The sequence below is a fragment of the Rhinatrema bivittatum genome, chromosome 13, assembly GCF_901001135.1.
Source record: "Rhinatrema bivittatum chromosome 13, aRhiBiv1.1, whole genome shotgun sequence".
Lineage (NCBI taxonomy): Eukaryota > Metazoa > Chordata > Amphibia > Gymnophiona > Rhinatrematidae > Rhinatrema > Rhinatrema bivittatum.
The window spans coordinates 42,090,207-42,106,939 of record NC_042627.1 but is presented as its reverse complement, the minus strand read 5'-3'; the positions used below and the strand labels follow the sequence as shown (position 1 = coordinate 42,106,939).

At 42.7% G+C, this 16,733-nt stretch overlaps 1 protein-coding gene across 2 annotated transcripts in view; it reads right to left on the bottom strand.

The window, feature by feature from the left end:
• Positions 1-16,733, bottom strand: part of MYO1E (myosin IE) — a 416,393-nt gene that overhangs the window by 107,954 nt on the left and 291,706 nt on the right. For both annotated transcript variants that reach the window (XM_029574567.1, XM_029574568.1), the window contains exons 11-16: positions 13,896-13,976; positions 13,380-13,466; positions 5,713-5,799; positions 2,656-2,823; positions 2,163-2,248; positions 1,240-1,321 (exon numbers count right to left, since the gene is read on the bottom strand). In XM_029574567.1, the coding sequence (XP_029430427.1) occupies positions 1,240-1,321; positions 2,163-2,248; positions 2,656-2,823; positions 5,713-5,799; positions 13,380-13,466; positions 13,896-13,976 (591 nt within the window). The remainder of the gene's footprint in view (positions 1-1,239; positions 1,322-2,162; positions 2,249-2,655; positions 2,824-5,712; positions 5,800-13,379; positions 13,467-13,895; positions 13,977-16,733) is intronic.

Genomic DNA, 16,733 nt, shown 5'->3' with positions numbered 1-16,733 from the left:
GTTCTGAGCCTGGGAGCCGTGTACCAGGTCTCTTTCTGGGACCCTGTATCATGGGCCAGTAAAATCTAGATGCTGCAAGAGCAGGCCTAAATCTGGTCATCCATCCTCTCGCCCTCCTTCCTGATGGTGTTTTTAATTCCCCCCCCCCCCCCAAAAAAAAAATGATGTTAGTGCACCTTCCCTCTTCCCTTTTTCCTGATTATGTGGACAGGAGGGCAGAGAAAGGGGATCCCCTTACCAGGAGGAGGCAGGGGATGCTAGGGCATCGTGGCTGACTTTTGCTTCTGACAGCTGGGAAGAAGCTGTCAGAATATCCTCTGTGGCAGATGCAAATTTTTGTTGGGGATAGGAGGGAGGAGGATTAATGATGGGAGGGTGTACAATTAAAAAACAACACCCTATTGGGAGGACGGGTGGGATGTGAATCTGCATTTATTCTTTAAAAGACATCATTGGGAGTTTGGGAGGGAAGGCGGATGGGATCCTGGCATCATGCTATCAGTGCTAACTGGCTAGTTTGATAAATTTAGCCAGTCAAACTTTGAACCAGCTAGATTGTCCTGAATTTTCGGCTGAATACCTAGCCAGTTACGTTCATCTAAAATTTCTCTTAAATGAAAATTAACTGGTTTCATTATCCCTTCAGCAGGTGTTTGAATATTGACCTCATGATGAATAATTACACAAACATGCAATTTTTATGTCTATCCATGAAATGAAAAATGCATTTATCGCACATCCTTAGAGGAAATTATCACTTACACATCGTATTACAGGGATGGTGGCTTGCAGTCCAGGCATGATACAAACAAATTCAATATTCAGGATAACCAATGTGTGTAAATAGGCCCTTAATCAGAGCCACGGCATGCAAGTAAATGTAATGAATATTCATTACTTTGCAGTGAAAAGCAGACCTGTTAGCAAATGAAGACTGCAATTTTCCATCCTTAACATTATACAATATGCACCATTTTAACTGGTTGGTCTTCCAATTGTAACGTTGCTATTTCCTACATGGAATTGTTCCTGCTCTCCTTCCTTCAAACTTCCTGTCCTCAGAAGCACTTTGTGCTGTGTACTACCCTTGTTAAAATAAACAGTTTAAAAAGAAAAAGAAAGAACATTTTGTCATCTGCCATAGGGAAATGAGGCAGGAAGGTGTCTAGCATTTGAAGCTAACAAAGAAATTCCTCCTTTCCCCCAGATAATAATCACAGATTCAGGAATTACACGAACCTTGATTTTACTGCTAGCTGTTGTCGGTCGTCCTTTCTTGTCTGCTTGCAGGTTTTCAGGAAATAACGCCTTTATAAAATGTCTGTGAAACATTTAATGACACATATTTAGCAACCTTACCAAGAAGCACAGAACAACTGTCTAGGTGGCACTGTAAATTCACAAGAATGGGTGTTTGCTTATGAAAAAATCCACCTGTGAGCAAATTGTTGAGATCTTCTTCAGAGTTAAAAAGACCATATCTTCAAAAGTGCATGATATTTAAATGAGCCAGCATTGTGAGAAAATCTTCTCTTGCTTGACCTTGCATTAACTCTGTTGTACCAGCCCTACCAAGGAACTATCTGCTTAAATCAATCCACCCCTTCCTGAATTTGCTTTTACAAATCAGTAAAAGCAAATTCTAAGCCTTCTGTATTCGACAATCTTATATCTAAGGTTTATGTTCATGTTGGAGTTTTGGGAAATATGTTTTATGATATGAAGTGCAAGATCTGTCCCTTGATGAACATAAAACTTGTCATTATACCACTACCAATATAGGTTTTTGGGTCCACCAAGCATAACACAGCAGAGAATGTGGGAAGGTAAGATCATGGGGGGGCAGGAACAGAGTAGTCAAATGTCCAACTTAATTTTATCAGAACCTAATAATTATTGGTAAGGCAGTCATTTTTATGGGATTTAATGGTGAACTTTAAACGGTGGTAAAAAACACACACTTTAACTTAATCCAGAACACAATGTGGCAGCTGAAGACAGCAGATTATGTAGCATTAGGACTTCCAAGGACATCAAAACATTCAATGCGCTCACCAACTTAGCATACAAGAACCGAATAAAGCTAGAAAGCATTGAGTTAGGTCAATTTCATGGCCCCTGAGCAACTAAAGTAAAAAAAAAATGAGGTCTACTGTACTCACAGCTCACTGCTCTGCATGAGTTCAATCAAGTCTGTGAAAAGCACATCTCGATTCCTCTCGCAGAATCCGTCCATGTCGTATGACACCTAAAAGAGAAGGCAATCGCATGATAATTGATGGATACGGTCTCCCTTTAACAGTGATCTGCTGCCCACCTCCTTTGGGTGTCTTGTCCTCTGGGAATAATAAAGGCAGAAAGCCCCAGAGATAAAATGAGAAAGAGAGAGAAAAACAAGAGAAAGAAGGGGAGAAAAGGAGGAACAAATAAAGGGAGCAAGAGCCAGAAAGAGAGGCGGAACTTTGATAAACATGGCTGGGCCATTAACTGGATTTCCTGTTATAATTAATGACAATTTTTCAATAAAATATATTACCTAATCCAATTTAGTTTCATGAAAATAAATATAAATCTTTTTAAAGCACTAGACAGAATTTGGAAACCTCTTTTTTGGAATTTATTTTTCATTCGATGTAAGTTAGTGCCCTGGGTTACCTTGCCAGCATAATGATGAATGATAAACCCCTGGTTCCAGCTGTTGAAATGTTCATGAGTCCCAATTGCCATCTGGAGTTTCTGAAGTAATGTCTGGTCCGCACCCTCAGCCACCGCATGCATCGTGGCGCACACATCGTCCAGGATGCTCATAATACCTGGCGGGTTCTGATATGTTGGGAATAATAAAGGCAAAAGTGCATGATATTTAAATGAGCCAGCAGGGTCGGGGTTATTCCCTGAAGACATATCAACTTCAGAAGACTGATAGTTATTTATATTATATAATTTACATTTGTTTCCTGCCCTACCAATAACAAAAATGATCAGGGTGGCTTACACTTCATAAAAACGAGAGGTGATAAGAGAGTGGATAAGGATTTTAAATAGTGTACTCAGAAATGAAGGGATACATTTTAGGGATGTCATAGAGGAAAAAACATTTTTTCCAGGGTTACTGGTCAGCATAGCCATGCTGCTGAATATCCATCTAAGTTAGCCAGATATGTCTATCCGGCTAACTTAGACAAACGGACAACTTTTCAATATTAACCCCGACATATTTTAGCAGTGTCTTTTGACGTGTGTATAGAATGGAGTTGAAAAAGACTCAAGGTTACAGGCTGAAGGGACTGAGAGGACGACAGTATTATCCACAGAGATAGAAACAATAAATCTGTCGAGGGGGAGCGGATATGGGGGGAAAGACAAGAAGTCCATTTTAGTCATGATAAGTTTAAGGTGGCCCTTGGTGACCAGCTTCTGCTCCTTGCTTAGTGTTTTCCCTTCTTTGTTGGCTCTACTGCCTTGTCGGTCTATTTACACAAAATTCAGCCAGGCCACAAGGGGTTGTTTTGGCCTACTGGATATCATGCACAGAAAAGGAGTGGGAAGGAGAGTCAAGAGACTTCACTATATAATTTATTTTTTTTCTGTACTACTTCTCTTAGCCACAGTCTCTTGTCCCTAATCTGCTTTATTTAAAATGGTTATAAATTTGCCTATCCACTGAAGCATTTTTTTGTCCTTGAAAGTCGATCAAAATCAAAAGCTAATTAGTGATGGCAGATCACTGTATCCATGGGACATTATGAGGGGCAACAACAAAGCCATTTGTATGTTCTTTTCTTGGAATTCTACCTTCAGCATCCACACGGGATGCAGAAACCAATGAATATGGTTTTCTGTGTTCCTGCTAAGGTGTTCAGGAGAGCGCCAACAATTTTCTCTCCATCAGGCATGCCCCACTCGTCCCGCAGTGTAAACTTTGCAGGTCTGGCAGCTACCACAGATTACAGGGCCCAGCACAGTTTACACCATGGAGCACATCTGGTGGAAAGAAAGCTGTCAATGATCTCCCATACACCTTAGCTGGAACAGTAATGGTTTTTCAAATGTTTACACTCATGGCCCTCTTTCTGGGATATTCACAAGTTGACTGGATCTCTGTTCTAGAACACCAAGTAAAATGGACTTTTCCCCCTGTTCCTGATTTTGGTACAGACTTTTTGTGGCAGCGTTTAAGAAATGGAACGATGTGTCTCTCTGTATTTGTGTAAGGTCATCATGCTTTGACAAGCAAGAAAAACTAAATGGTACGTATGCTGAAAAGGTTTTAATACTGAAACATTTGGAGGGCAGTTTTCAGAGTCATTTACCTGGATGAACAGCAATTTATCTGGGTAAATTGTACTGTCTGCAAATTGCACCTCCCCTCAGAGTGGCTAAAATATATGTGCGAGACGTACATGTGTGTGTGTGTTTTTAGCCATTCTAAAAAGGCATGAAGTCCAGAAGTGCTTTTAGCACATATTCTTTACACTAGCTAATTAGCTACAAAGTACGTGTGATAAAAATACTTGTGTACTTTGCAATTATATAGGCTACTTAAAATTTCCTTCTAAAGTAATACAGAAGTTTATGTTTCCTTTCCTGTAAAAGTATATTTAGTCACTTAGAAGTCGATATTCAAAAGATTTCTACAGGTAAAAACAGAATTTTACCTTCATAAATCTTCCCCTTTAAAAATAGCGCCTCCTTTTTCTGGGTAACTTTTTCACACAAAATGTTTGTGTGGAAAAGTTACCCAGACAAAAATGGGACAAGGCTGGAGGCCTGGTGAGAGTGGGCTAACAAATTTAGCCAGATAGTGCCATACTGAGCGCTATCCGGCTAAATTTATGCAGGCCTACGGTTATCCGCACAAATAGCAGGCCTACTGTTATTCAGATAACTTTATACATAGATACTCAGCAGAACTCTTTTCTGGATAAGTTCCACTGAATATTCAGATAAAGTTATCCAGATAAGTTAACTGCTCAGTGGCTTTCTGAATATGGACTTCTCAGCAGGGGCAATTTTCACACTATGCATTTTGGGACAAAGTTTACAGATACATTTTACTTGTAAACTTTGCCCCAAGTTCCAAAGCTTCTAGGGAGCCACACTGGATGTGTATGCTTCCAGCACAGCTGCTTAGCGATGCCAGAAGTGCTAGTCCCTGGTCGCAGTAGGACGTTACCGCAGTCCGGACTGAAGATGAAACTAACGTTAAGGTTCAGGAAGGGTAAAGGGGAGACCCTGGAGAAAATAGATGGGCCCGGGAGCGGAGTGTGGAGGCAGGGAGAGAGACCGATCCCAACCCCCTGTCCTCATATTATTTATATTACTGAAATGGCAGGCGCTTTGGGGAGGAGCCTTTAGAGCTTGGGGGGGGGGGGGTGTGGGACAGAGGAGTAGATCACTTCACCACTTCTCTGCCACTTAACCAACTATATTCTTTTGAATAAAGCTGATTAATCCTAAAGTTATTCGGCAAACTATAGCCAGATAACTTTAAACCTAACCAGCGATAGTCAAAAGAATATCCTGTTATGTTTAAAGTTATATGGCTATGGTTAGCTGGATAACTTTAATTGGGGTTATTCAGTGGGACTTTTACCCACTGGATATCACAGATAACTTATCCAGCTAACTTTAGCCGGATAGGTTATCCGTTTTCCTCATTTTTGAATATTGACCTTTGCATTTTTCCTGACATTGGTTTCTGCTACTTACAACTTTGTTTTCGATGAGGTCACACACTATTTTGTTGTTGAAATAATCGATGGGGGTCCATCTGATGCTTTCTTGCATATACTCTTCCTGTGAGCAGAGGGAGAGAGAGAGAGAAATGAAAGCTGAATGTAATTATCTTGCTCTGCACAAATTAGTGTTCTGGATTTATTCATTTACAAACTTTTTAAAATGGTTATATGACCTAACCAATTGTAGTATTTCAGGGAATGGAAGCTATTTTCTTTGTCTAGCGATGTAAAATAACATTTTCTTCATATTTAGCCTGATGTTGATTTTTCCCCTCTCTTTGTTTTTACAAAAGATCTTGTTACCAAAGGCAGACGCAGATATTTGCAGATCTATGAATGTCAGTGGATTTGATTCACCCAACTGATTTAGGGCCCCTGGAGGGTACATGGTGCAGAAAATAAGGCAAGAGCAGATTGTAGTGGAATTTATTGCTCTTATAGCCTGGGAGGCAGTAAGGGGTGCCAGCTGCAGAGAACTCAAGAGAGGACTGCGCTGTGTAAACCTTCAGGGGAAGTGAGCTGTAGGGAGGATGCACCAGCACAGGGCCCTAGGGGTGGAGATCCCAGCTCAGGCCATTTTAGTATAGGCTTGAGGGTGGCAGGTGGCTATATGATAGAGAGAAAGAGAAGGAGGAGAGAAAGTTTTGCTGGAAGAAGGGTTCAGAGAATATATCTAGGCTAAGGCAAACAAACTGCAGAAAACATGGGGTAGATTTTCTAAAGTTGCCCGCGGGCGTCCATGTGCATGCACTACTCGGCATGCGCACATGGACGCTCGATTTTATAACATGCGTGCGCAGGAGCGCACATGTTATAAAATCGGGGGTCAGCGTGTGCAAGGGGTGCACAATTGTGCGTCCTGCGTGTGCCGACGCCCGCGGCCTTCCCCAGTTCCCTCCCAGGACATTCCGATTTCGGAGCGGCCTGGGAGGGAACTTCCCAACCCCCACCCTAACCTCTCTTTCCCTTTCCCTTGCCCTAACCAACCTGCCCCCTATCCCTGTCCTAATCTCCCCCTAAAAAATTATTTTACCTGCTGCACTTGCCAGCACCCAGCTCTGGCCCCGCCCCGTGGACCATTCCGTCCCTTTCCCGAAGCCCCGGAACTTAGATGTGCTCTGGGGCTTTACACGCGTCACCGGGCCTTTGTAAAATAGGCCCGGCGTGCGTAACCCCACTTATGCACATAAGGCTTTTAAAATCTACCCTCATGTCTGTGCAAATACAACAAGTATGTGAACTGTATTTACAGGCCCAGAAGAGATGCACAAACTGCATGTATGAACTTAACGGGCATCTGAACTGTGGTTACATACTCAGGAAAACTACACAGACTGGGCCAGATTTACAAAGGAGTACGATACTCGCGTACCCCCGAAAACCTGGCCCAAACACCCCCTGTACGCGCCGAGCCTATGTTGCATAGGCTTCTGGCGCGCGCAAAGCCCCGGGATGCGCATAAGTCCCAGGGCTTTCCTGGGGGGGGGGGGGCGTGTCGCGATTTGCGCATCATCGGGGGGGGGTGTCGGGGGGGCGTGACGTGACCGGCGCGTCATCCGTGGGCGGCGCCGCGGGCATGGTTTAGGCCCAGGGCGTTCCGGGGGGCATGGCCGCGGCCTCTGGACCAGTCCCCGGACCGGAACATGGCACGTGGCAGCCGGCCCAGCGCACGCAAAGTTATGCCTGCCTCGAGCAGGCCTAACTTTCGCGACAGATGTAGGGGGGTAGGGTGGGGAAGGTAGGGGGAGGCGGAGGGAACAGAGGCAGGCTGTGCGGCTCGGCGCATGCAGGCTGCCAATTTTGGGCAGCCTTGTGCGTGCTGACCCCGGATTTTAATGGATACGCGCGGCTACGCGCATATCTACTGAAATCCCGTGTACTTTTGTTCGCGCCTGGAGCGCAAACAAAAGTACGCGTTTGCGCAAGTTTATGAAATCTACCCCACTGTGTCTATGCAACCTCAAAAGACACCTAAACTATGTTTATATGCTCAAAAGAGCTGTTAGAACTGTGTTTGAGTCTGTGCAAACATACCAAGCACCTACCCTGTGCTTATATGTTCAGAAGGGCTGCAGAAACCGAACTGTGTAACTGATAGACAACTGGACCTATGCCTACAGAAATTGTGTTTGTGACTTTATAGGCTTGGCAAGCCCTGAGCTAGATTTGTAAGCCTACAGGAGTGAAGCGCACTTGAGCTGGGTTGCAGAAACTGAATTTGTAGCCGGACAGCAGCAGAACACAGATTGAGTTTCCTCAGAGCAGTTAACGCTATGAGAGCCAGTGATTGCAGTGATTGAGCAGTGGTGAATTCATCCCACAGATATTTGGCATAAAATATTTCTCACGGCCTGAAAAACAATATTTCAAATGGAGTCACCCTACATGCAATGTTAATGCCCTCCACGTCACCCAAAAGCTTACCTAAAAACATTCATTCACTCACTTACTAAACACTGTTCATTCAGTTCTGGCAGCTAACAGACCCAAATATATTTACTAGGGATGTGAATCGTGTGATCGATTGTCTTAACGATCGATTTTGGCTGGGGGGGGAGGGAAATCTGATCATCATGTTTGTTTTTTTTAAAAAATCGTTAAAAATCGTAAATCGGGGGAGGGCGGGAAAACCGGCACACCAAAACAACCCTAAAACCCACCCTGACCCTTTAAAACAAATCCCCCACCCTCCCGAACCCCCTCAAAATGTTTTAAATTACCTGGGGTCCAGTGGGGGGGGGGTCCCGGCTCGATCTCCCGCGATCTCCTGCTCTCGGGCCATGGCTGCGTTAATAGAAATGGCGCCGGTGGCCCTTTGCCCTTACCATATGACAGGGCAAAGGTAGCGCCGGCGCCATTTTGGTTCCTGACACCCGACGTCACGAATGCAGGAGATCGCTCCCGAACCCCCGCTGGACCCCCAGGGACTTTTGGCCAGCTTGGGGGGGGGGCCTCCTGACCCCCACAAGACTTGCCAAAAGTCCAGCGGGGGTCCGGGGAGCGACCTCCTGCACTCGCGCCGTATTGCCAATATTCAAAATGGTGCCGGCGCTACCTTTGCCCTCACTATATTATACCCAGAGTTCTGAAGGAACTAAAAAATGAAATTTCAGACCTATTAGTAAAAATTTGTAACCTATCATTAAAATCATCCATTGTACCTGAAGACTGGAGGATAGCAAATGTAACCCCAATATTTAAAAAGGGCTCCAGGGGCGATCCGGGAAACTACAGACCGGTTAGCCTGACTTCAGTGCCAGGGAAAATAGTGGAAAGTGTTCTAAACATCAAAATCACAGAACATATAGAAAGACATGGTTTAATGGAACAAAGTCAGCATGGCTTTACCCAAGGCAAGTCTTGCCTCACAAATCTGCTTCACTTTTTTGAAGGAGTTAATAAACATGTGGATAAAGGTGAACCGGTAGATGTTGTATACTTGGATTTTCAGAAGGCGTTTGACAAAGTTCCTCATGAGAGGCTTCTAGGAAAAGTAAAAAGTCATGGGATAGGTGGCGATGTCCTTTCGTGGATTGCAAACTGGCTAAAAGTCAGGAAACAGAGAGTAGGATTAAATGGACAATTTTCTCAGTGGAAGGGAGTGGACAGTGGAGTGCCTCAGGGATCTGTATTGGGACCCTTACTTTTCAATATATTTATAAATGATCTGGAAAGAAATACGACGAGTGAGATAATCAAATTTGCAGATGACACAAAATTGTTCAGAGTAGTTAAATCACAAGCAGATTGTGATAAATTGCAGGAAGACCTTGTGAGACTGGAAAATTGGGCATCCAAATGGCAGATGAAATTTAATGTGGATAAGTGCAAGGTGATGCATATAGGGAAAAATAACCCATGCTATAATTACACAAAGTTGGGTTCCATATTAGGTGCTACAACCCAAGAAAGAGATCTAGGCGTCATAGTGGATAACACATTGAAATCGTCGGTTCAGTGTGCTGTGGCAGTCAAAAAAGCAAACAGAATGTTGGGAATTATTAGAAAGGGAATGGTGAATAAAATGGAAAATGTCATAATGCCTCTGTATCACTCCATGGTGAGACCGCACCTTGAATACTGTGTACAATTCTGGTCGCTGCATCTCAAAAAAGATATAATTGCGATGGAGAAGGTACAGAGAAGGGCTACCAAAATGATAAGGGGAATGGAACAGCTCCCCTATGAGGAAAGACTAAAGAGGTTAGGACTTTTCAGCTTGGAGAAGAGACGGCTGAGGGGGGATATGATAGAGACGTTTAAAATTATGAGAGGTCTAGAACGGGTAGCTGTGAATCGGTTATTTACTCTTTCGGATAATAGAAAGACTAGGGGACACTCCATGAAGTTAGCATGGGGCACATTTAAAACTAATCGGAGAAAGTTCTTTTTTATTCAACGCACAATTAAACTCTGGAATTTGTTGCCAGAGGATGTGGTTAGTGCAGTTAGTATAGCTGTGTTTAAAAAAGGATTGGATAAGTTCTTGGAGGAGAAGTCCATTACCTGCTATTAAGTTCACTTAGAGAATAGCCACTGCCATTAGCAATGGTAACATGGAATAGACTTAGCTTTTGGGTACTTGCCAGGTTCTTATGGCCTGGATTGGCCACTGTTGGAAACAGGATGCTGGGCTTGATGGACCCTTGGTCTGACCCAGTATGGCATTTTCTTATGTTCTTATGTTCTTATGCTTATATAGTAGTAAAGTCTACGTGTACAATGTATACACAGACGTTACTGAGTATTTTCAAAGTGAACTTAAGTTTGCTTTGGTAATCTCTGGGTAACTGGCCGAGTACACACACAAATTACTTTACACAAAGTTACATCTGCTCCAAGCAGGCTTATCTTATGTAGGGTAACTTATGCACACACGTTTAGAGAAGAAAATTGATGTGGATAAATCCCATCTTCACCCCACAGAATGCCTCTCCTCAGTGCGGGTAAAAGAAGATTTTTCTGCTACCATGCAAATAGTAAATCTGTTTCCTCTGAAACTCTTTGGCTCTATCTACCCTCTTGTTTATTTAGGTATGCTACTGCTGTTGCATAGTATATTCACTGTTCCTCAACTAATCATTGACTGAAAGTGGAGTAATGATAGCTTTAGGACACTTGACTCTAATTCTGCCTTCATGTGTGCTGGATGAGAGGATATAACCCATAGGTTCAGGACTGGTGGAGCAGAAGGAAGAGGAAAACAGGATTACATGCAAACCTTTCTGCATGCTGGCCCAATTGATTGTTAAAATGCCATTTACACACATAGAACAGAGTTTTATGCACATAGGTCGCTTTGAAAATCAAGCCTGAAAGCTACTAATGTGCAATAATAAGAAAATATAAGCATAATATGCACTGGTACAAGGTGGAAAATCTAGCAGAGGATCTCGTTGATGTTTCCCATATTCTCTAGGGACCATACATTGCTGAAAGGGGAGCAGACAATCCCTCACAGGCTGCTGAGGTATACTTCCTAAGTCTTCTGCCTTGGCCATCTTCAGTTATGCAATGAGGAAACATATGTTTACCTCACAAAGGTAGCACAGTGGAAGAACTTAAAGGGCCCATATTTATTCTGCACTACTTTTCACAGCCGAGGCAAATATTGAGGTAATGGAGTTCAATGAAGGATAGAGAATACAAGAAGGTGGGATGTGACTTCTTGCTGACTTGATGCACAAGTCTGTGATGCTGTGACTTGTTTTCCTCTTTCATGAACACTGTAGGAAATGTTAAGCCTTAAGCAGGGGAATATTTGGCGCCAGACTAAACCTAGCTACTGGGTCCATCTATAAGGTAAGAGGAGAAATAAGTGGCATTTGTCAGTCCAGTTTTTTTGTATCTGTCAAGTCCTTTTTGATCCCATGGCTGCCCACATTCCTCCTATGCATCCAGTATGGCTGTACAGTGCAGGAGAGACCAGCGACGCCAATGCATTTCTATAAGGTAGCTCACTTTCTTAACATGATGTAAACCTTAGGATGGTTGTGGGGTCCTAGCATCACCCTTTACCCATTCCTTTAGTTCCCCCCCCTACCTGCTCTGTACTGTACAGTTTGGAGGTGTCAGTGCAAGCTAACCTATGAAGCACAGAGTAGAGAATACATTTTCAACTGTACAAAGCTTAAAAACTATCATAAAGGACAAAATTGCTGAACACATAGATAGGCATAGTTTACTGGGACAAAGCCAACATGGATTTAGTCAAGGGAAGTCTTGCCTCACAAATTTGCTACATTTTTTTGAGGGCGTAAATTAACACATGGATAAAGGTGAGCCAGTTGATGCAGTGTATCTGGATTTCCAGAAAGCATTTGACTAAGTTCCTCATGAGAGGAAATTAGAAAGTCATGGGATAGGGGGCAGAGTAGGACTAAATGGTACATTTTCCCAATGAGGAAAGGTGAATAGTGGATTGCCCCAGGGATCTATTCTGAGACCAGGAAATGGGAACAACACTTGAGATGATCAACTTTATCAATTACACAAAATTATTCAAAGATGTTAAATCACAAGAGGATTGTGAGAAATTGCAAGAGGACCTTGCAAAACTGGGAGGCTGGGCTTGCAAATGGAAAATGAAATTTAATGTGAACAAGTGCAAAGTGATGCATTTAGGGAAGAGAAACCCAAATTATAGATACACAATGTAAAGTTCCAAATTAGGAGTCAGCACTCAGGAAAAGGATCTAGGCGTCATTGTTGAAAATACACTGAAATCTACTGTTCAGCGTACAGCAGCAGCCAAGAAAGCAAATAGAATGCTAGAGATTATTATGAAAGGAATAGAGAATGAAATAGAGAATATCATAATGCCTCTGTATCGCTCCATGGTGCAACCTCATCTGGAGTACTGTGTACAGTTTTGGTCACCACATCTCAAAAAAAAAAAAAATTAGAAAAGGTACAAGGAAGGGCAACCAAAATCATAAAGGAGATGGAATGATTCCCTTATGAAGAAAGGCTAAAGAGGTTAGGACTTTTCAGCTTGGAGAAAAGACGGCTGAGGGGAGATATGATAGAGGTCTGTAAAATAATGAGTGGAATGGAACGAGTAAACATTAATCAGTTGTTTGCTCTTTCTAAAAGTACAAAGACTAGGGGTCATACGTTGAAGTTACTAGGTAACACATTTAAAACTAATAAGAGAAAATACTTTTTTTTACTCAACGCATAATTAAGTTCTGGAATTCATTGCCAGAGGATGTGGTGAAAGCTATTAGTGTAGCTGCGTTTAAGAAAGGTTTTGACAAGTTCATGGAGGAAAAGTCCATAAACCATTATTAAGGTGAAGTTGCAGAAATCCACTGCTTATTCTTGGGATAAGCAGCTTGAAATCTATCTACCTCTTGGGATACTGCCAGCTACTTGGAACCTGGATTGGCCACTGTTGGAAGCAGGATACTGGGCTTGATAGACCTTTGGTCTGACCCAGGATGGCAAGCCTTATGTTCTTATGTGATTTAAAATCTATATAAAGTACTATGTGGACAAATATCATCCAAATGTTCAAGATCTTTTTGATAGCGTGTATATATATTACCTGGAAGACATTACAAAGCTAGACAGAGAAATAGAGAACTTCTAGCTGGGCCTTATTGCATTCAGTGATAACTGGACTGCAATTCTTACCTGCTCCGCCTTCAGTGTCAGCTCAATAAAAATCTGCTGCAGTTTTTCATTGACAAAGTTGATGCAGAACTGTTCAAAGCCATTTTTCTACAGAACACAAAATAGAAACATGGTTTAGCTCTCTGTTGTAAGCTGGCAACCCTTCAGAACCCTGCTTCTGCCCGATATCCAGAAGTAGATTGTAAACTCTATGTAACAGGGCCTTATAGCTATTTAAATTATCTGCTGCAGCTCTGTATACATTGCAACACTATACTTTTTATTTATTATTTAAACTAGCTATCCTGATTTCCCACCTAGAGCTCTAGCCATTCCCTAGATATGAACTATAAAGCCTCTATATAATCTAGAACCCTAGTAAGAGTTCTGGCACAGGTCTTGCTTACTTTAAAGAAATAAAGTACATATGCTAGTGTAGAGAAAGATAGCAATATGACTATTTCTCACTCCTGCCTCCCTCACACATGCTGTCTGAACACACTGTAAAAAGGTACTTTTCAAGTCAGAAAGCTGCACCTGGAATATTTCAAAGCCATAAATGTCCAGGACTCCAATGTTGTATTCCTCATGATTCTTCTGCATTGCCTTATTAATTGACTAACAGAATAGAAAAACAGCAAACATGTTATGTAATGTTTCATATCACAGTCCTTTTTCCATGAAAACCTACCATGTTAAATGTCTTTGTTTTGTCCAGCCATGTGACACTTACATGCTTTAATTCACTCCACAGACTTGGTCTTATAAAAGTATTTTTTACTTCCACAAACAGAAAATGTGAGAAGCCCTACCATTAATAGGCCTCTTGTTCGCTCTCAGATTATTTTTTTAAAATAAAAAATGTACATTTGTTCTTGTGTTAATAAATAATTGACTGTGCCAGCAGTTGGTAATGGCCAGGTACCATCCAGCAAGGCCATGGGGATCTATGAGGATGGATGTTTGGCAAGCAGCCTCATTAGTTTTGGCAGCTGTTTAGTTTATTACATAACTTAGTTGTATGACATGGGGGAGGTGGGCCTAGATGTTGGATCTTAGAGAAAGACAACAATAATTTACTTGGATAAGAAGTGATATCCTATAAATGCTTCAACTTATATTGCTTGCAACTGGGATATATCCCAGTGTGGGCAGACTGGATTGGCCAACTGGTCTCTTTATGCCATCACCTATTATATTACTATACATGTTATATAAGAGGTCCATATTCAAAAGCATTTATCTGGCTAACTCAGAGGTTAGCTGGCTAAATTAATATTTGGGCACATACACAGCTATATTCAAGCTGGCTGATAAGTTAGGGGGCTAGAATTTAGCCGGATAAGTTAGGGGCATTCTGGGATCATAACTGAGAGGAGTTGAGTTAGCCAGCTATGTTAACTGGCTAACTCTGATATTCAGAGTTAGCTGGATGACTTAGCCAGCTAAGTCTGGTCAGGTTAAATAACTGTTCTAAAGTTAGTCTGCTATAGGTAGCTGGCTAACTTTAAGATAGCCGGCTCTATTCAATAGCGTGACTGCATTATTGAATATGCCTCCAAAGTTAGCTGGATAAGTATATCCGGCTAACTTTGCTATCCAGACTATGCCTGAATACAGACCTCAAAGTTACCATGTTACTAAGTGACTGTCCTACATGCTCTTAATTTCTTAAATATTCTGCTTTTTGCTTAAAGCTGCTGTTATTAGTTTCAGCTGCCATATACTATATATACTTTCAGATCGAGTTAATTTGAATATGTTCTTAAATTATACATGGATATATGAAATCACATTGGCATTTTCTATAGCCTCCACTTTTCTTGTTATATTCCTACGAGTAACGACACCAAAATTGCTGCTGGAATCAAAGATTTATTCCATAAAGATGTTAGAGGAACTGCTTCTGAAAGTCTGAGCAGCTTGTGATATTGCTATGGTCAGATTTTATGGCTTCAGATTTCTATAGTCTGTAGTACACAATTCTATTAGCCACATTGGTCCTGAATATGTTGCAGGTTCAGGACATCTCAAAAAGGAACCTTTGTGGGCTTGAAAGATCCTATACAAATATGGGGGCAATTTTTAACTGTCTGCATTGGGACAAAGTCCATATGTATTTTTGCACCAATTCTCAAAGTGAAAATATGCATGCACTTTTGCTTCAAAATTTGCTATGGGTGCAAGATATAAGTGGTCACTTGCACCTTTCTATGAATATAATTTTCCTGGAAAAGTGTGCATCAGTATTTGAAAATGCAATCTATGGGGTAGATTTTACAAATTTGCGCACACGCGTACTTTTGTTCGCACACCAGGCGCAAACAAGAGTAAGTGGGATTTTAATAGATATGCGCGTAGCCGTGCATATCTGTTAAAATCTGGGATCGGCGCGTGCAGGGCTGTGCAAAATCGCCAGCCTGCGCGTGCCGAGCCACGCAGCCTGCCTCCGTTCCCTTCCACCCCCCCGCACCTTCCCCTCCCTTCCCCTACCTAACCCACCCCCCCAGCCCTACCTAAACCGCCCCTACCTTTGTTGCACAAGTTACGCCTTCCCGAGGCAGGCGTAACCAGGCCCAGGAGCCGTTTCGGAGGCCTCGACCACGCCCCCAAAATGCCCCCGGGCTGGAAACACGCCCGTGGCCCCGCCCCCAAATGACGCACCACCGCGACACGTCCACCCCCCAGGAAGCCCCGGGACTTATGCGCGTCCCGGGGCTTGCACGCACCGCCGAGCCTACTCAACATAGGTTCGGCGCGCGCAGGGGGAACTTCAGGCAGGTTTTCGGGGGGTACGCGCGTATCTTACGCGCATACCCCTTTGAAAATCTGGCCTTATGTGCATACTTTTCCTCCCTCTGACCTAAATGTGCTCTCGATGCAGTTAAAAGTATGAGCATTGTTCCACAGCAGGCAAACTTTTAGCTGCATGGAGGGAAAGCTGTTTTCAGACAGCTGATATACATGGATAAAATGCTTTTCACCAAGGCCAGTGCAAAGATTTTGCCACTTTTCCCAAGGTCCTGGTGCTCTAGGTGACCGCCCAGTTTGCCTAATGGAGACCCCTGCCCTCCTTTCTAACCTGTATAAATTGCTCTGAAAATTGGCCTCTCTATATTCCTATGCTAATATTCTATGAGGTTTATATTCAGTTGGTTGGTGAATGGGAAAGTTACCAGGGTAAGTTTGCCTGGATATTCAGGAGCACTTAGCCAGATAATGCTGACATTGAATATATCTGGTAGTATAGCTACCGGGGGGGTGGGGGGTGTCACTTCGGGATAGTGATTTTTCTGCCCAGATTTATCCAGCTATTTATTCAGCTGGTGCTAGTGTGTCCCTAAAGAAGACCTTTAACAATCCATATCAGAAGGC